The following is a 20,612-nucleotide window of genomic DNA, read 5'->3' on the forward strand; positions in this document are numbered from 1 at the left end:
CCTCTAACACGTGAAGGCAGCGTCTGCCTCTAACACATGAAGGCAGCGTCTGCCTCTAACACATGAAGGCCTCTAACACGTGAAGGCAGCGTCTGCCTCCAACACATGAAGGCAGCGTCTGCCTCTAACACATGAAGGCAGCGTCTGCCTCTAACACATGAAGGCAGCGTCTGCCTCTAACACGTGAAGGCAGTGTCTGCTTCTAACGCATGGAGCCAGCGGAGGCTGAGACAGTTATCTTCCGTAGATTCAGTTTTCTCCACCACCATCTACCTGCTGACCTAGTGGGACGCTAAGGACTCAATCTGTTGTTTCTCCCTTGATTTCTGCTGCAGAATGCTGCAGATTATAAGCCGAAGTGCCCTGACCTTCAAAGCTGCTTTTCACACACTTGCAATTTATAATCAGTTCTTCAACTCAGCCGTATTCTTCCAGGGGAAACTGTGGACTCGTCGAGTCAGGCTCACAATGTTCAAGGTGATCCAAGATATCTTTTATCACATAGGTATTTGTTTGATGAAGAAAATGTTTTAGATGTGACGTTGAATATAAATATTGAAGTGGTTGTATATTACCATTTCATGATGCCCTCCTCAGGAAATAGTGAGAAGCAGTCTGAGTGACAGTGTGTTGTCATGAGTTCAGACCGGTCAGCTGAGTGCTAGGATCACTGGTCACCACTGCAGAGTGAGTCTGTTGGACCATGAGGCTGATGGCTCAGTCTGTTGGACCCTGAGGCGATGGTTCAGTCTGTTGGACCATGAGGCTGATGGCTCAGTCTGTTGGACCCTGAGGCGATGGTTCAGTCTGTTGGACCCTGAGGCGATGGTTCAGTCTGTTGGACCCTGAGGCGATGGTTCAGTCTGTTGGACCATGAGGCTGATGGCTCAGTCTGTTGGACCCTGAGGCGATGGTTCAGTCTGTTGGACCATGAGGCGATGGAGTGAGTCTGTTAGAGGTTGATGGTTCAGAGTGAGTCTGTTAGAGGTTGATGGTACAGAGTGAGTCTGTTAGAGGTTGATGGTTCAGAGTGAGTCTGTTAGCTGGCCGACTGATTGACCGCTACAGGTTTGTTAGTGAGTGGCATCATCGAAACATTAAGCTGTGAATGTGTTGTACTTCTTTTGTAATTCCAATATCATGATTAATATATTAATGGGAAAGTTATTTATTAGTTAATATCTTTATGATTGAGTCATGCTGCAGTAACGACTTGTGACCAGAGAGCTGCTTTTCTTTGTCTGTCTTTGTGCTGATGAACGCAGTATGGCTTCTCTGCACGCTGTGGGCATCTGTCTGTTTCTCTCTCTCTCTACCTCTCTCTCTCTACCTCCCTCTCTCTCTACCTCTCTACCTCCCTCTCTCTCTGCCTCCCTCTCTCCACCTCTCTCTCTCTACCTCCCACTCTCTCTACCTCCCTCTCTCCATCTCTCTACCTCCCTCTCTCTCTACCTCTCTCTCTCTGTCTCTGTCTCTGTCTCTGTCTCTCTCTCTCTCTCTCTCTCTCTCTCTCTCTCTCTCTCTCTCTCTCGCTCTACCTCCCTCTCGCTCTACCTCTCTCTACCTCCCTCTCTATCTGCCTCTCTCTCTCTCTACCTCCCTCTCTCTCTACCTCTCTCTCTCTCTCCACCTCTCGTTCTCGCTCCTCTCAGACCCCCCCCCTGACAAGGTGATGTCATCAGGCCTGCTTGTGGCACTGATGCATTCAGAGGAATCTGGAATATTTCAGAATATTTCACACACACAGCTGTGTGTGTGTGTGTGTGTGTGTGTGTGTGTGTCCTGACCATGACAGAGTCAAAGCACCTTCCCTTAATAGATATACGCAAAGGTATTTTTAGATGTGTGCTAGATTAAAATTGCAAGAATTCTTTATTGCCTTAATCTATTAATTAACCTAGTCGTGGTCTTTTTGCCTCCATAGGCTGTGGTACTTTATTAAACTGAATTTATTAAATTCTTGACTTCCCTTTCGGTCCCAGACCTAAAGCTAGGTTCCTCTGTTGGTCGTCGTGGAGACGGAGGTGGGGTGTTTGAGATGGGGCTCGGGAATGCGCACGCTGGGGCCTGGTTGTTTAATCATCTATTGCTGTGAAGTAGGAAATATAACTTCCTAAATAGTAAGACAATGAGCAGTTCCATGTCCAGCCCTCCAAACCTTCTCAGCAGTCCCCTGTGTCTGTCAGAGCAAGCCCCCTTGGGTTGACTGCCAGGCCTGTTTCTGTACTAGCTAGTTAGTGAGCTCTAGTTAGGGCTCACTGACAGTATGGAGAGCCGTCTCTAAAGGCTACATCGTAGATTGTGTGTTTTTGGTCATGAATGATCTCCTGAGTCCCAGGCCAGCTGTGGCCCCTTGCTTTGTGGGGGTCTTCTGCGTGGCGAGGTGAAGCTCTGTTCACTGTGTTTCCTTAAGAAGAGTGCATCTGATCCCTGGGTTGGTTGGAGAACACCAACACCGCGTGGCCGAGGCTCAGTAAACTCACCGGATGCTGCTCTTTCACGCTGCTATTAATGGAGTTTCAATATTTTCCCGAGACCATTTTGCAAAAGGTTCTAGACGGGTCATCATGGTTATTTTATTGATAAGGTACTGAAACCCACAATGACAGTTATTTAATCACTTTCTAAAGTGTTACCATTAAAAATAAAGCAGGCTGGTGTGAAAGCGTCTATTCCTGTGTGCTACGATGCAAGCGGCTTCCTCCACCCTCCGGGTCTTAGCGCTGCTCAGAGGCCAACCGAGTCCTCTCATTGTGTCCACCTCCAGAGCCGTGGATCAGCCTCCCTCCCCCTGGCCCCTCACATACCTCCATCTGTAGCACTCACCTCCACCACCTCCACCATCCCCTTTACACCCTCCACCCCCTTCACCTCCCCCATAGCCGCTGGGCTGTCCTCTATCATTTCTACTCATATAGACCCTAATCTAGACCATCTTCTACTCTATCATATAGACCCTAATCTAGACCATCTTCTACTCTATCATATAGACCCTAATCTAGACCATCTTCTACTCTATCATATAGACCCTAATCTAGACCATCTTCTACTCTATCATATAGACCCTAATCTAGACCATCTTCTACTCATATATACCATAATCTAGACCATCTCGCTGTAACCCCCAGGAGAGAGCATGTTTTTCTCTCCTATTTTTTATTATCAGCAGCACATAATCACAGTAATGATGATGCCTTCAGGAAATGATGGAAAATGATGTAGGAGTAAACAGGGAGGGTGAGATGGGAACCCGTGTGATGTGTAGTAATATCACGGTGTGTGCGTGATTATCTGTTAAACCCTCTCCACTCTGCCTTTTGGAGCATGGTACACAGAGGCCGAGGTGCCGTCTGCCACAGAGAACACGTTGCTCCGCTAGTGTGGTGGCCGGGCCCCTTTGTTGTATTGAGGGAGCTGCCGATGGCAGCTGAATCAGGGCTGATGCCTGGTCCCCCTCCCTCCCCCCCCCTCAGCTCATTAAGATGCGTGCGGAGCCTGCATATTTTATGGCTAATGCGTGCGGCTGACGGGCCGGGGAGCGGGCGCCCCAGGAATGTGTCCGTGATGGATGTCAGTCTCCGTGTTTCACCTGGATCCCCGTTCCCGGCCCCCCCTCCCCCCGGCTTGTTCAGGGGGGAGATGATGGGCGCTCGTTGGCAGGCGTGCTCACGCGGCGGTGAAGGACGAATGTGTTTCATCCGTCACAGCCTCGTCCATCAGAGGTCGTTTGCCTCCCTTTCCCCCTCTCTTATTGACGGTAGAATTCAATATGTGCTGCAGACGTGGGTGGGAGCAGAAAGGCCTTTTGGGCGTGAAGGCGGCCCTGAAGGAGGTCCTGCAGAGTGATGGTGACGGGCTCTGTTCCTCGCACAGGAGGACAGGCTGTTACTGTGGGTCATGATGGATGAGGAGCCAGGTGTGAAGGGTGGGCACAGCAGGTCAAAGATGTGATTAGAACCAGGGATGATGGGCTGGGCCGGGCCGGAGGAGCGTGTGGGACTGGTGGGACTGGTGGGACTGACGGGACTGGTGGCATTGCCCCCCCTCCCACGGAGAACGCTGGGGGGGGCGCCGAGCATGGTCCAGCACTGCCATCTGTCACCCAGCGGTCCCGGGGTGCAGCTGCCCCCGCTCCTCTGCAGCCCGCATGAGGCTCCCACACCCGCTGGAGAACAAGGCCGTCCTCTAGGGCTGCAAGCCTCCCAGCTCCTGTTCAGTTCACCTTCAGTTCACCTTCAGTTTCAATTTAGTTCCCGTTCAGTTCCCGTTCAGTTCCCAACCTGTTTGGTTCCCGTTCAGTTCCCGTTCAGTTACCGTTCAGTTCCCGTTCAGTTCCCGTTCAGTTCCCGTTCAGTTCCCGTTCAGTTACCGTTCAGTTCCCGTTCAGTTCCTGTTCAGTTACCGTTCAGTTCCCGTTCAGTTCCCGTTCAGTTCCCGTTCAGTTCCCGTTTAGTTACCGTTCAGTTCCCATTCAGTTACCGTTCAGTTCCCGTTTAGTTCCCGTTCAACCCGTTCAGTTCCCAACCTGTTTGGTTCCTGTTCCCGTTCAGTTCCCAACCTGTTGGGTTCCCTTTCAGTTCCCAACCTGTTGGGTTCCTGTTCAGTTGCCGTTGGGTTCCCGTTTGTGTTGTCACCAGTCTGTGTTGCTCATAGCCGGGTGGGCCTGAGTGAGGGCAGGATTATCGCTGTTCACTGGCATCGACCATCTGTCCTCCTGCAGAACGGATGAGACACACAGCCTGCTCACAGGCTAACGGCCCGACCTGAATCACACACATCAAACACACGCACATATGCACACGCAAAACAGATTTATAGTCTCCCACCTCTTCCTCTCTTCATCCAATTGTTCTGTGTCTATTCCTAGTATCTATATCTATACCTAGTGTCTATACCTAGTATATACCTAGCATCTACCTAGCGTCTATACCTAGTGTCTATACCTAGCGTCTATACCTAGCGTCTATACCTAGCATCCATACCTAGCGCCTATAGCGTCTATTCCTATCGTCTATTCCTATCGTCTATACCTAGTGTCTATACCTAGTGTCTATACCTAGTATATACCTAGTGTCTTTATCTAGTGTCTTTACCTAGTGTCTTTACCTAGTGTCTATACCTAGTGTCTTTAACTAGTGTCTTTATCTAGTGTCTATACCTAGTAGCTATACCTAGTGTCTTTACCTAGTATCTATACCTAGTATCTATACCTAGTGTCTTTACCTAGTATCTATACCTAGTGTCTTTACCTAGTGTCTTTACCTAGTGTCTTTACCTAGTGTCTTTACCTAGTATCTATTCCTAGTGTCTATACCTAGTAGCTATATCTATACCTAGTGTGACTATATCTATACCTAGTATCTATACCTAGCGTCTATATCTAGCGTCTATATCTATACCTAGTGTCTATACCTAGCATCTATACCTAGCATCCATACCTAGCGGCTATAGCGTCTTCCTATCGTCTATACCTAGCGTCTATACCTAGCGCCTATAGCATCTATACCTAGCATCTATACCTAGCGTCTATACCTAGCGTCTATTCCTATCGTCTATACCTAGTGTCTATTCCTATCGTCTATACCTAGCATCCATACCTAGCGCCTTTAGCGTCTATACCTAGCGTCTATACCTACTAGCGTCTATACCTAGCGCCTATAGCGTCTATACCTAGAGTCTATACCTAGCATCCATACCTAGCGCCTATAGCGTTTATACCTAGCGTCTATACCTAGCATCCATACCTAGCGCCTATAGCCTCTATACCTAGCGTCTATACCTAGCATCTTTACCTAGTGTCACTGGCGGGGGAGGGATTGTCCTAGGGAGGGGAGGGGAGGGAGATGGGGAAGGAAGGAGTCCCTGAGGGAGATGACTTTCAGCCCGGCGTGGCCGTCTGTCCGTCATACCTCGTAGCTCTAGCAGAAGGTCCTGTTTGGGTTAGCGCCCAACTATTTATTTAGGTCTCTTAATTATGTGTTGTAACAAAGAGCGTTCAAATCACTGTCCCCTCAGAACACAACAACCCAGGGTGTGTCTTAACGGGTGGTGGAGTCCCACCCGGGAGACGTTTCGCTGGCTCTCCCTTTAAACTGTTTTTGGTGAGACTTGAACATAAGGAAACATTTGTTCTGCTATACTGAAATGTCAGTTTGCTTTGGCTGCAGAACACGATGGCCCAAGAGGAAACCAGCATTTGCGACACTGGCAGTGAAATGCAGAAGTGGGTCTCGTAGTGGTGGCTGGATCCCTGGTGCCCTAGTGGCACCGTAGAGCTGGACACAGCATCACAGAAAGCAGCTGGGTGTGGTGTTCCACGACTGACCGCAGTGGGGGACCGCAGCAGGGACAGGCTGAGATCAACAGGGCGGTTCTTCTGAGAGGATCATTGATATGAAGTCACCTCCTATCTATTTATCTACAAATGAGAAACACACACACTATGCATGGCTCATTCTCTCAAGCCCGCCAATAGCTTCCATGTTTATACATAAATATATGTATATATAGCTAAAGCTTGTGTGTGTGTGTGTGTGTGTGTGTTTAGCTTTAGCTTCCATGTTTATGTATATAACGCTAGCTTCCATGTACGCGAGTGTATTCAGATTAGATTTGGTTTCCATGTGTGTATGCATGTAATATTTATCTTTGGATGTGTACATGTGCATGTGTAACTAACGTGGTGTCACGGTGTCTCCTCCGGCGTTGGCAGTGAGGGACATCTCTTGATATTCAGATGAGGCCTCCTCTCCTCCAGTTAATCACCTCCTCGTCTGAGAGCCTGGAGCCACCGGGGAGAGCTCCACATTGTTGCTGTGATATAAAATAGTCCAGCAGAGAAAGGCTGAGGCGGCAAAACCGCAATCTGGTTGAGGTGTTAGAGAGGATTTGGGAGGCGGGGCTGTGGCGGTAATAATAAAAACACCAGGTAGGGCCTGCTGTAGCACCATGTAGGGCCTGCTGTAGCACAAGGTAGGGCCTGCTGTAGCACAAGGTAGGGCCTGCCAGGTAGGGCCTCCTGTAACCCCAGGTAGGACCTGCCAGGTAGGGCCTGCTGTAACACCAGGTAGGGCCTGCCAGGTAGGGCCTGCTGTAGCACCAGGTAGGGCCTCCTGTAACACCAGGTAGGGCCTCCTGTAACACCAGGTAGGGCCTGCTGTAACACCAGGTAGGGCCTGCTGTAGCACCAGGTAGGGCCTCCTGTAGCACCAGGTAGGGCCTCCTGTAGCACCAGGTAGGGCCTGCTGTAGCACCAGGTAGGGCCTCCTGTAGCACCAGGTAGGGCCTGCTGTAGCACCAGGTAGGGCCTCCTGTAGCACCAGGTAGGGCCTCCTGTAGCACCAGGTAGGGCCTCCTGTAGCACCAGGTAGGGCCTCCTGTAGCACCAGGTAGGGCCTCCTGTAGCACCAGGTAGGGCCTGCCAGGTAGGGCCTCCTGTAGCACCAGGTAGGGCCTGCTGTAACACCAGGTAGGGCCTCCTGTAACACCAGGTAGGGCCTGCTGTAGCACCAGGTAGGGCCTCCTGTAGCACCAGGTAGGACCTGCCAGGTAGGGCCTGCTGTAACACCAGGTAGGGCCTGCCAGGTAGGGCCTGCTGTAGCACCAGGTAGGGCCTCCTGTAACACCAGGTAGGGCCTCCTGTAACACCAGGTAGGGCCTGCTGTAGCACCAGGTAGGGCCTCCTGTAGCACCAGGTAGGGCCTGCTGTAACACCAGGTAGGGCCTGCTGTAGCACCAGGTAGGGCCTCCTGTAGCACCAGGTAGGGCCTCCTGTAGCACCAGGTAGGGCCTGCTGTAGCACCAGGTAGGGCCTCCTGTAGCACCAGGTAGGGCCTCCTGTAGCACCAGGTAGGGCCTCCTGTAGCACCAGGTAGGGCCTGCTGTAACACCAGGTAGGGCCTCCTGTAACACCAGGTAGGGCCTGCTGTAGCACCAGGTAGGGCCTCCTGTAGCACCAGGTAGGGCCTGCTGTAACACCAGGTAGGGCCTGCTGTAGCACCAGGTAGGGCCTCCTGTAGCACCAGGTAGGGCCTGCTGTAGCACCAGGTAGGGCCTCCTGTAAGCCTCCTGCTTAACCAAAGGCCCTGGCTGGGGTGATGGAGACAGAACAGAGGGCGCGCCTATCTGAATACGGTGTCTGTGATGGAGCAGGAGGTGGTGTTTCTCCTCCTCCTCCTCCCTGTGTTAAAGTGCTGATTGTGTTTGACAGGTATGGAGTCCGGAGGGAGGCTGGCCTCTTCCCCGGGCCCCCCCGCCCCGGCCCAGACCCCCTCTGAGGGCGGGCCGCCCCCCGGAGACCCCCCCTGCGGTAGGTAGCTAGGAGACGAGAGAGGCATGGGACGTAGGAACTGTTGAGAGGACTTGTGACGTAGTGACTGTTGAGAGGACTTGTGACGTAGTAACTGTTGAGAGGACTTGTGGCGTAGTAAGTGTTGTAGAGGTCTTCTCAGTTAACTGCTCAGGTTCTCTGCGTGAGTCTGCTCTAGGCTGCTGCCCAGCGCGGGGTCACCTCATTATTCCAGAGGCCTAATTCACTTCCAGGGCGTTATATTTCATTATTCCGCTCACGCTCCGGCAGATGTTTTTTCACCCAGGTGTAATTAAAACTGGGCGCATTAAGGTGCCCCAGCAGCCTCTCACAGCCCAAGCTCACACTTTCTCCAACAGTTTTGGTCGGAGCGGGAAAGTTGCTGAATTAATTAGTGCCACCGATTAAGAGCGGGGCGGCGGCGGTGGCGGCGGCGGCGGTGGCGGCGGCGGCGGTGTGGCGGCGGCGGGCTGACAGCCTTTAGCTCCAGTTACCCCGGCGGCGCGGGGGCGTCTGCCACGGCGCTGAGCTGGGCGGAGATCCTCGTGTTTCTGCTGCATACTAATGTGTTCAAAGCTATTATGCAGTAGTGATGCCTAAGCTGTCAGCCCGCCCGTGGAAATAACATGCAAATGTTCACACTGTGAATTGGGGGAGGGTTTTAGAATGGGGGGATAAGAAATGCTTCCAAATAAGAATTGGTCGTTTTTTTTTTTGTCGTGCTGTTACAATGATGAACACACTGGAGACATTCTCCTGAATTATTCATTCCTCAGACCCCCACACCAAACGCAGGGAGGTTCTCCATATAATTTATTGTGGACCGTCACCGAGCACTGAGTGGTGAAACAGATTGGCACCTCAGTGTCACTATAGCACCCACAGAACCTCAGTGTCACTATAGCACCCTCAGAACCTCAGTGTCACTATAGCACCCTCAGAACCTCAGTGTCACTATAGCACCCACAGAACCTCAGTGTCAATACAGCACCAACAGAACCTCAGTGTCACTACAGCACCCTCAGAACCTCAGTGTCACTATAGCACCCACAGAACCTCAGTGTCACTACAGCTCCCTCAGAACCCGTAGATTCTCTAAAGCGTTCCTGTCCCTGTGCTGGAGCAGGGAGTAGGGCTGCTCGATTATGGGGGAAAAAAAATCACAATTATTTTTGTCAATATTAAAATCACAATTATATCAACTATTATTTTCAGTGTTTGAAAACATGATGCATTTATTCAGCATTTCTCCAAAAAAAAAAAACTTAAAATTCCCCCTTAAAAAAATACATGAAAATAATGTTCAAATATGAATCCAGCTGCAAGTTATATATAACATCTAATGAATAAAATAAATATACTAGACAAAAAAGTTACAAATAAATAAATCGTTTCAACTCTCTTCTATTACTAGACCAATTGACTCAAAAACCGAAATCACGATCAAATGTTCCTCATTCACCACTAAGCTTTAGGGACTGTCTGGATTTTTAATGGAGCAGTGATTAATCTTTCAAGATGCCAGGTTTTGTGGCACTGTGAATCACCTGACACACATGCGTCAAAGCAGAACTGCTTAGACAAGCTGTTTGTGGACGTTTCTGTGTGTGTAATATATGTTGTGTCCCCGGCTGCATCGCCGGGAGGGGAATGCATTAGTCTAGCAGTGACAGTGGAACTCTTCTGTTGCTCGCTCTCATTCCCAAACAACATGTCTCACACAGCTTGGCTTTATCTCGCCATCGTCCAGCCCAGGAGCTGTTTTTGGCTGCTTTATGGTCACTGAAATAATCAGATCCATCCTCCACTAAGACCACACTATTCATGTATTTTTCTTATCATTCACACTTTATTTATTAAACATTTTACTTATGTCTTTATTCCACATTTTCCCCAATGTCTGGAGTTAGTCCACACCATAAGTCTCCTTAATCTTCCTGATCTTCCTGCATGTTTAAACCCATCCCTAGGCTTCCATGTTGGTCCTACAGGCCTCAGACCTAGACCTCCACTAACGAAGACCTCCATGTTGGTCCTACAGGCAGCAGACTATGACCTCCACTAACGTAGACCTCCATGTTGGTCCTACAGGCCTCAGACCTAGACCTCCACTAACGTAGACCTCCATGTTGGTCCTACAGGCCTCAGACCTAGACCTCCACTAACGTAGACCTCCATGTTGGTCCTAGAGGCCTCAGACCTCCACTAACGTGGACCTCCATGTTGGTCCTAGAGGCCTCAGACCTCCACTAACGTAGACCTCCATGTTGGTCCTACAGGCCTCAGACCTCCACTAACGTGGCCCTCCATGTTGGTCCTACAGGCCTCAGACCTCCACTAACGTGGACCGCCATGTTGGTCCTAGAGGCCTCAGAGCTCCACTAACGTGGCCCCGCTCTCCCCTTGTCTCCTCCAGGTCCTTTGTTCCAGATGGCCGACCAGCCCTTCAGCCTGTCCGGGGGCTCCGGCACCTTCCCGTTCCTCGGCCACCCCGCCTTCGGCCTGTTCGCCGCCGCCGCCGCCGCCGCCGCCACCGCCGCCGCCACCGCCGCCGGCTCCGGCTCCGGACGCTCCGAGTTCGGAGGCCTGGGGACCCTGGGCGTGTCCGCTGCCCTTGGGGCCCATCCTCAGCTGGGGGCCTTCCCAGGTGAGACACGCACACAAAGGCCGCTTCATCTGCAGTGGTCTTGGTTCCCTGGTTCCTCAGGGGCTGATACCGTCCTGTGTTTGGGCGCCCGGACAGGAGGAGCTTCTTGTCTTGTGTTTCCCTGGTGGCCCCCAGGGCTCAATAAGCACGCTCACCCAGCGGGGGGCGGAGGCTGGTCTGTGTTCCAGTACTCCTCCTAGTACAGCCTCACACGGCCTCACTCAGGAGCCCACGAAGGCTGGCTGTGGACCAGACAGATGACTCTGACTGTTTCAGAGCTCTAGAGTCAGGTACTGACCGAGGTGGTACTGACCGAGGTGGTGCTGACCGAGGTGGTACTGACCGAGGTGGTACTGACCGAGGAGGTACTGACCGAGGTGGTGCTGACCGAGGTGGTACTGACCGAGGTGGTACTGACCGAGGTGGTGCTGACCGAGGAGGTACTGACCGAGGTGGTGCTGACCGAGGTGGTGCTGACCGAGGCGGTACTGACCGAGGTGGTACTGACCGAGCTGTTGTCGTCCTCAGACTGGTGGCGAGCCTCGGAGACCCGCGGCCTCAGCGCCCTCTTCCACCCCCTGCTGGGGCTGCCCCCCCTGTTCCACCCCCCCTTCCACAACCACCACGCCTTCCAGCTCGGCCCCGCCCCAAACGACCGCTCTGCCGCCGCCACCGCTGCTGCTAAAGGTACGTAGCCTGGAGCCATGCTAAAGGTGCGTAGCCTGGAGCCATGCTAAAGGTACGTAGCCTGGAGCCATGCTATAGGTGAGTAGCCTGGAGCCATGCTAAAGGTGCGTAGCCTGGAGCCATGCTATAGGTGAGTAGCCTGGAGCCAGAGTAGCCTGGAGCCAGCGTAGCCTGGAGCCAGGCCCAAGGTGCGTAGCCTGGAGCCATGCTATATGTGAGTAGCCTGGAGCCAGGCTCAAGGTGCGTAGCCTGGAGCCAGGCTCAAGGTGCGTAGCCTGGAGCTAGGCTCAAGGTGATAACGCTCCCTGTCTCCTGTTCTCCAGGAACCAGGAGAGCTGTGAACGGGGAGGCGGTCCGATCCCCCCCGGCTGGGAACGGGGCCCCTCACCGGGCCCCTCACCGGGCCCCCGCCCAGCGGGCCCTCTCCCTGGAGAGGAGCAGAGCCACCAGGAGCAGCCCGGGGGCTCCGGAGCAGCAGAGCCCGCAGAGAGAGCAGGTCACTATGTGCTGCTGCTCCTCCTCCTCCTCCTCCTCCTCCTCCTCCTCTTCCTCCTCCTCCTCCTCCCTGTGCACTCGGGGCTCATCAGAGCTGACCCCTCAGAGCCTCCTCAGAGCTGACTCCTCAGAGCTGACTCCTCAGAGCTGACTCCTCAGAGCTGACTCCTCAGAGCTGACTCCAAAGAGCTGACTCAGAACCTCCTCAGAGCTGACTCCTCCTCCCTGGCTCCTCAGAGCTCCTCCTCCCTGGCTCCTCAGAGCTCCTCCTCCCTGACTCCTCAGAGCTCCTCCTCCCTGACTCCTCAGAGCTCCTCCTCCTTGACTCCTCAGAGCTCCTCCTCCCTGACTCCTCAGAGCTCCTCCTCCCTGACTCTTTTTGTTTCTCTCAGGCGTTGAGCCCCAGCCCGCCAGAGTGCGGCAGCCAATCGGCTTCCTCCTTGGAGAGCTCCAGTGACGATGGAGTGAGCAGCAGCGACCTGGACGACGAAGACGACGAGGAAGAGGACGAGGAGCTGTCCAGCGACAGCGACGACTCTGAGGACGCTCGAGGGAAGCTGAAGGTGTGTGTGTGTGTGTGTGTGTGTGTGTGTGTGTGTGTGTGTGTGTGTGTGTGTGTGTGTGTGTGTGTGTGTGTGTGTGTGTGTGTGTGTGTGTGTGACCCCCTAACCTCCTCTTCCTCAGCCCCCCGCTCAGGGGCCGACCCCGGAGAGGAAGAGGAAGAGGGCGTCTGAAGGGGAGGAGGCGCGCGGCAGGAAGAGGTCTTCCTCCTCCTCCCACCCCCAGTCTTCCTCCCTGGCCACCACAGCGCTCCGCCCCCGGACGAGGGGGGGGGGGGAGGAGGAGGAGGGGGAGGAGCCCACGCAGCACACCAGTGTTATCCAGACCACCGTATTGGCCGCCGGTCACCAGCCTCCAGCGATGGTTCCGGCCCCCCACAGAGAGACCTCTGCCGGACCCCCGTCCTCCCACTGCTCCTCCCCCATGCACTCCTCCTCGCCCAAGTCCCCGTCTCACCCCTCGTCCCCCACGCCTCCCTCGGTCCCCGCCTCCCCCTCACACAGACCCAGGGCTCTGACCCAGCTCACCCAGCCCCCCAGGGGGGGCAGCAGAGCCTGCCCCCGCGACGCCTCCCTCCAGGCCTCCACCCTGCAGCAGGTGAGCAGGCCGGCAGTGCAGCTCACGTACAGCACAGGGTCTGGTCTAGCTGAAGCGCTTTGAACCAGATCGCACGGCGGTGAATACTGACCAGCTTGCCGCTCCCCTGTGCGTCCAGCCCTTCCTCCCCCAGGGCTCCTTCAGGCGGGCCCCCCCGGGCTCCCACAGAGGTCTGAGGAGGCGGCCTTCGTCTCCGCCCCCCTCCCCCTGGAGCCACACCAACCTGTTCCTGAGTGCGCTGACCAACGGGGCCCTGCCGTCCCCGCTGGACGTCCAGGACGCCCCCCTGGCCCTCACCACCCGGGCCCGCGCGCCGGAGCCCCTTCCCCTGCCGGTGGACCTCTGCACCGGGGCCCGGAGGCCCCCCCCCTCCTCCGCCGCGGCCCACGGGCCCACCAGGGGCGAGCGCTCAGCTCCCTCTGACGCAGCCCTCAGGAGCACGGAGTCGGACATCAGCAGCAGCAAGGACTCAGAAGACTCCCTGGAGGACGAAGAGGAGGACGAAGAGGATGACGAGGAGGAGGACGGCAGCCTGTCGGGTGGGTTTAATACACAGACCGTCTACAGCCTGTCGGGTGGGTTTAATACACAGACCGTCTACAGCCTGACGGGTGGGTTTAATACACAGACCGTCTACAGCCTGACGGGTGGGTTTAATATACAGACCGTCTACAGCCTGACGGGTGGGTTTAATATACAGACCGTCTACAGCCTGACGGGTGGGTTTAATATACAGACCGTCTACAGCCTGTCTGTTAATACACAGACCGCCTACAGCCTGTCTGTTATCTGTCTGTTAATACACAGACCGCCTACAGCCTGTCTGTTAATACACAGACCGTCTACAGTCTGTCTGTTATCTGTCTGTTAATACACAGACCGTCTACAGTCTGTCTGTTAATACACAGGCCGCCTACAGCCTGTCTGTTAATACACAGACCGCCTACAGCCTGTCTGTTAATACACAGGCCGCCTACAGCCTGTCTGTTATTACACAGACTGTCTACAGCCTCATGCGGTGCCGGCAGGTCTGACTCCTCCAGCCTGTCTGTTATCTGTCTGTTAATACACAGACCGCCTACAGCCTGTCTGTTAATACACAGACCGTCTACAGTCTGTCTGTTATCTGTCTGTTAATACACAGACCGCCTACAGCCTGTCTGTTAATACACAGACCGTCTACAGTCTGTCTGTTAATACACAGACCGCCTACAGCCTGTCTGTTAATACACAGACCGTCTACAGTCTGTCTGTTAATACACAGGCCGCCTACAGCCTGTCTGTTAATACACAGACCGTCTACAGTCTGTCTGTTAATACACAGGCCGCCTACAGCCTGTCTGTTATTACACAGACTGTCTACAGCCTCATGCGGTGCCGGCAGGTCTGACTCCTCAGAGCTCCTCCTCCCTGGCTCCTCAGAGGGCCGGGACCATCGATGTCTCTGAGGGGAATGTTAGACCTCAGACCTGTTGATTCATCTCCCTCTCTCCCTCCTTCTCCCTCCTCTCCCCCTCCTCTCTCCCTCCTCCCTCCCTCCTTCTCCCTCCTTCTCCCTCCTCTCCCCCTCCTCTCTCCTCCCTCTCTCCCTCCTCTCTCCTCCCTCTCTCCCTCCTCTCTCCCTCCTCTCTCCTCCCTCTCTCTCTCATCTTCCTCTCCTCTCTCCTTTCTCTCCCCCTCCTCTCCTCCCTCTCTCCCTCCTCTCCCCCTCCTCCCTCCCTCCTCTCCCTCTCCTTTCTCCCACCTCCCTCCTCTCCCCCTCCTCTCTCCTCCCTCTCTCCCTCCTCTCCCCCTCCTCTCTCCTCCCTCTCTCCCTCCTCTCTCCCTCCTCTCTCCTCCCTCTCTCCCTCCTTTCTCTCCCCCTCCTCTCCTCCCTCTCTCCCTCCTCTCTCCTTTCTCTCCTCCTCCTCTCCCTCCTCCCTCCCTCCTCTCTCCCTCCTCTCCCCCTCCTCTCTCCCTCCTCTCCCCCTCCTCCCTCCCTCCTCTCTCCCTCCTCCCTCCCTCCTTCTCTCCTTTCTCTCCCCCTCCTCTCCTCCCTCTCTCCCTCCTCTCCCCCTCCTCCCTCCCTCCTCTCCCTCTCCTTTCTCCCTCCTCCCTCCCTCCTTTTCCCTCCTGTTCCTCTCCTCTCTCCTTTCTCTCCCCCTCCTCTCCTCCCTCTCTCCCTCCTCTCTCCTTTCTCTCCTCCTCCTCTCCCTCCTCCCTCCCTCCTCTCTCCCTCCTCTCCCCCTCCTCTCTCCCTCCTCTCCCCCTCCTCCCTCCCTCCTCTCCCCCTCCTCCCTCCCCCTCTCCCCCTCCTGTCTCCCCCCTCTCCCCCTCCTCAGACAGCAGTCTGGAGAGCGACTCGGACGTCTCGGAGGACGACCCCCCGGATCGGGGGGGGGCGGAGGCGGACGCGGAGGGACCCCCTCCCACACTGAGGCGCTCCCTGTTCTGTCCCTCCTCCTCCTCCAGCTTCTCCCCCCTCAACCTCCAGCTCTCCAGGCCCCGCGACCCGCTGCCCCGGGCCCTGGAGGGCCCCACCACGGGGCCCCCTGCTGGCGCTCTGCCCTACGGCCCCCCCCCCACCTCCTCCACCTCCTCCACCGCTCCTGGTAACTAACCTCTCTGACCTACACCCCCACCTCCTCCCCCTCCTCCACCTCCTCCACCTCCTCCACCCCCCCCACCTCCTCCACCTCCTCCACCGCTCCTGGTAACTAACCTCTCTGACCTACACCCCCCACCTCCTCCACCTCCTCCTCCACCTGCCCCACCTCCTCCACCTCATCCACCTCCTCCACCCCCTCCTCCACCGCTCCTGGTATCTAACCTCTCTGACCTACACCCCATGAGGTGGAGGAACACTTTAACACTGCTCCGCTCCTAGAACAAGGATCACTCAAAGAAACCCCTGTGATGCCAATCGGGTTAGGGTCTAAGGAATGGCTGCATGAGGTCCGGCCTCTTAGTAGACAGAAGGAGTAGCCCAGTGGAGCAGGCCGGTCTACCCTGGTGGAGAGGAGTACCTCATGTGTCCCTTTGTCCCCAGGAACAGGGAGGAGGAGGAGGGTGACTGACGAGCAGGTCCTCAGAGTTCCCCTTCAGTTCGGGTAAGACCACTCTGTCTACGTTGGGTTAACGCTCAGAACCATCGGCTCAGAACCATCAGCTCAGAACCATCAGCTCAGAACCATCAGCTCAGTGGAGAGGACGAGAGCTGCTCTAGATGGTTAACGCTAGAGCCATGAAGAGCAGCTTCAGGCCTTAAGAGAACCTCATCACCAACTTCCTCCACATCAGAGGAGCCCATCTGGAAGGAACGGAAGCAGGATGAACTGAACCCTTAGAGGGAGGGTTTAATGTCCAGATGACAAACAACTATTGAATGTATTGATGAATGATTTGATCAAAAAGTATATTTGGAGGTTAGACTGACAGGTGGACTGGCCAATCTTTTAGTATGTACCGAACAAGGTGATTGGCCGGGCTTTACCAGGCCTGGCCATGTCTCTAACCCTGGGACCCCGGAGGTGACCCCGGAGGTGACCCCGGGGTGACCCCGGAGGTGACCCCGGGGTGACCCCGGAGGTGACCCTGGGTGTGACCCTGGGTGTGACCCATTGGTGTGACCCTGGTGTTCCAGGTGGCAGAGGGAGACCCGTATCCAGGCGCTGGGGGGCCGTCTGCAGGGAGAGGTGTCCTACTACGCCCCCTGTGGCAAGAAGCTGCGCCAGTACCCAGACGTCATGAAGGTAGGGAACCGCCTGGCCTGGTTTCATACTGTACTGCAGTAATCTGATAACGGGGATCCATCTGTTCCTTCTCCTGTAGTACCTCTCCAGGAACGGGATAACGCAGATCACACGAGACAACTTCAGCTTCAGCACCAAGATCAGAGTGGGAGACTTCTACCAAGGGAGGGAAGGACCACAGGTACCTTTTGCTTTCAGTCTTTAGTCCCATTTTAGAGGCCCTCCTGGCCCCAGCGCTCCCAGTCAGTGTGTTCTCCTGGCCCCAGGGCTCCCAGTCAGTGTGTTCTCCTGGCCCCAGGGTTCCCAGTCAGTGTGTTCTCCTGGCCCCAGGGCTCCCAGTGGTTCCTGCTGGGGGAGGAGCAGGTTGCTCCATGCATCGTGGCCATGGACGGGAGGCGGAGTCGGCAGGGCCCGGGGCCACCCCCCCGCCAACCCCCCCGCCACGGAGACAACGACATCCAGGACGCCAGCGGACTAAAACTGCTACGCAAACTAGAAGCCCAAGGTACGCATAGAACCGACCCGAAGGTACCCTATAGAAGGACCCGAAGGTACCCTATAGAAGGACCAGAAGGTACCCTATAGAAGGACCAGAAGGTACCCTATAGAAGGACCAGAAGGTACCCTATAGAAGGACCAGAAGGTACCCTATAGAAGGACCCGAAGGTACCCTATAGAAGGACCAGAAGGTACCCTATAGAAGGACCCGAAGGTACCCTATAGAAGGACCAGAAGGTACCCTATAGAAGGACCAGAAGGTACCCTATAGAAGGACCAGAAGGTACCCTATAGAAGGACCAGAAGGTACCCTATAGAAGGACCAGAAGGTACCCTATAGAACGACCAGAAGGTACCCTATAGAACGACCAGAAGGTACCCTATAGAACGACCAGAAGGTACCCTATAGAACACACTAGAAGCAGCATGACCCTAGGATCTGATCCTGGGGTTTGGTCCCTAGGGTTAGGGGTGCAACCTGTGACCCAAGGAGGCTTACGGTGGGATTGGGGGGAGCCTGTGACCTCTGACCCCAGGAGGCTGGTGATGGGTTTGGGGTACAGTCTGTGACCTCTGACCCCTTGTCCTCTGCAGAGATCGCTCGGCAGGCCACTCAGATCAAGGAGATGAGGAAGCTGGAGAGGCTGGCGGTAGCCCGGGCAGCCAAGGAGGCCCGGAGACAGCAAGGTGGGCCGAGAACCTCCCTAACCTAATCTAACCTTCCATCAGTGTTATCACCCCCGTCACCTGCCCCCTGCTGGAGAACACTGCAGGAGACAGGAAGGTGGGCCGGGGGTTCTGTTGTTCCATCAGTGTTATCACCACCGTCACCTGCCCCTGCTGGAGAACACTGCAGGAGACACATCTCACTGAGTTAAGCCCAACATGAGGAACTGGTCAGTAAACACGGTGGAACCGGTCAGTGAACACGGTGGAACCGGTCAGTGAACACGGTGGAACCGGTCAGTGAACACGGTGGAACCGGTCAGTGAACACGGTGGAACCGGTTACTGAACACGGTGGAACCGGTCAGTGAACACGGTGGAACCGGTTACTGAACACGGTGGAACCGGTCACTGAACACGGTGGAACCGGTCAGTGAACACAGTGGAACCGGTTACTGAACACGGTGGAACCGGTCAGTGAACACAGTGGAACCGGTTACTGAACCCGGTTTGTGTTCCAGCGGTCCTGGCTGGAGAGGAGAGGAGGAAGAGGAAGGAGCAGATGAAGATTCAGAAGCAGCAGGTTAGACTTTCATTTTTTTTAAAAGATCCACTTTCCTTGACAGCGGTCAATTTTACTTAGCAACAGTGAATCAACAAATATAATTTACCGCCGGAAGTTGTGAAGGGCCCATGCAAGGGAACGGAGAGTTCCATGGCATTGACAAGAGCCCTGTAATAAATATATTTATTGTGGAGATCAGCACGGGAAGGACGAGACGGGAGCCCAGGTTCAGCAGTCATAAAACTCTCGACTACGAGCGTTGCCTTTATTTGACGCACATGACGCACAAAAACACACTCAAGATAACCAATTGACATAACGTCTCGGTGACGTGTCGGAACAATAACTCAGTAACAACCAATAACACTGACCCACACAGAGAGACAAACCCCACACAATGGCCCCGCCGCAACGGACCTAGGAGGGGCGCCAGAGGTCCCACCTCAGCACGGCGACCACGCCCACGGTCGCTACGATATATAAATATATGTGTGTGTATGTTTATAGAATACACATCAATGTAGATGTCTATGTATATAATATATGTGTACATTATATATATGATGTGTATATATCCCACTATATTGTATATTCATGTGTATATATAATATGCATGTGTATAAACTGTATAATCACTGCTTGATGCTCTTGTAAAATGCAAAGATTAAAGATACTTAACCTTTTCTCTTCTGCACACACACGTGCACGTGCACACACACACACACACACACACACACACACACACACACACACACACACACACACACACACACACACACACACACACACACACACACACACACACACACACACGCACACACACACACGCAGGAGAAGATGCAGCGTGTGCAGCAGATTCGGGCGGAGAAGGAGATGCGTGCTCAGCACATTCTGGAGGTAAGTCCTGGAAGGTAAAGCTCTGCCTCTGCCCTCAAAGGCCCACGGCAACGTAATGTAACGCACCTTTGGTTGCTTGGTTACTGATGCTTTATTGTTATTTAATAATTTGTTGAACAGTAGGCAACGTTATATTTAAGATAGTTGTGCCCATAGTGGATTGTAAGCAGTGTTATTGGCATGGGGCCAACAGGAGCACGGACGCCCTGCTAGGGGTAACCGTGGTAACCCACACACACGCCCTGACAAAGGAAACCGTGGTAACCCACACCCACATGCCCTGCTAGGGGGAACCGTGGTAACCCACACGCACGCCCTGCTAGGGGTAACCGTGGTAACCCACACATGCCCTGCTAGGGGTAACCGCAGTTACCTCCACACACACGCCCTGCTATGGGTCCCCATGGTAACCCACACCACACACCAGTCCTTCTAGGGGTCACCAAGGGAACCTACACACGTCCTGCTATGGGTCACCATGGTAACCTACACACGTCCTGCTAGGGGTCACCACGGTAACCTACTCACACGTCCTGCTAGGGGTCACCACGGTAAGTCCTACACCCTCCCTCTGACTGCACTGCAGCCTTTGAGACTTTAGCATCAAGGGAAATAATGACATAACCGCACAATTCTAGAATATGTTAAGTTTGACATTATCAACTCAGCCACTGGCTGTGAGGGACCTTTGAGGAAACCATCAATCAGAGAAATATCAATCATGTGATTATGAACGGATGAGTCTATCCTTTATGTTTGATTATGAACTGTTTATCCAAGTCCATTTTCTATCCCTACTCCTATGAAGCTATGTAATCAGGAGATTTAATCAAGATCAATTCACTGAACTCCAATTAATTAGTGGCATTATATAATATACATATTGATGAAGTGTGAGGATGCGAGCACAGTGCAGAGCCTAGACCCTGCCCTGAGGACTCTGAGCTGGCGGCTGCTCCTC

The 20,612-nt window shown here is 54.3% G+C and overlaps 1 protein-coding gene across 1 annotated transcript in view; it reads left to right on the top strand.

Moving 5' to 3' along the window:
- LOC132448150 (bromodomain adjacent to zinc finger domain protein 2B) overlaps positions 1-20,612 on the top strand; it is a 48,615-nt gene that overhangs the window by 9,965 nt on the left and 18,038 nt on the right. Inside the window, exons 2-16 of the mRNA XM_060039204.1 lie at positions 8,210-8,308; positions 10,725-10,955; positions 11,484-11,642; positions 11,966-12,138; positions 12,530-12,700; positions 12,822-13,295; positions 13,414-13,834; positions 15,617-15,886; positions 16,324-16,384; positions 16,918-17,026; positions 17,106-17,207; positions 17,357-17,531; positions 18,119-18,211; positions 18,711-18,772; positions 19,586-19,651. Coding sequence (XP_059895187.1) covers positions 8,212-8,308; positions 10,725-10,955; positions 11,484-11,642; positions 11,966-12,138; positions 12,530-12,700; positions 12,822-13,295; positions 13,414-13,834; positions 15,617-15,886; positions 16,324-16,384; positions 16,918-17,026; positions 17,106-17,207; positions 17,357-17,531; positions 18,119-18,211; positions 18,711-18,772; positions 19,586-19,651 — 2,664 coding nt within the window. The 5' untranslated portion in view covers positions 8,210-8,211. The remainder of the gene's footprint in view (positions 1-8,209; positions 8,309-10,724; positions 10,956-11,483; positions 11,643-11,965; positions 12,139-12,529; positions 12,701-12,821; positions 13,296-13,413; positions 13,835-15,616; positions 15,887-16,323; positions 16,385-16,917; positions 17,027-17,105; positions 17,208-17,356; positions 17,532-18,118; positions 18,212-18,710; positions 18,773-19,585; positions 19,652-20,612) is intronic.

Source organism: Gadus macrocephalus, chromosome 20 (genome assembly GCF_031168955.1).
Source record: "Gadus macrocephalus chromosome 20, ASM3116895v1".
NCBI lineage: Eukaryota > Metazoa > Chordata > Actinopteri > Gadiformes > Gadidae > Gadus > Gadus macrocephalus.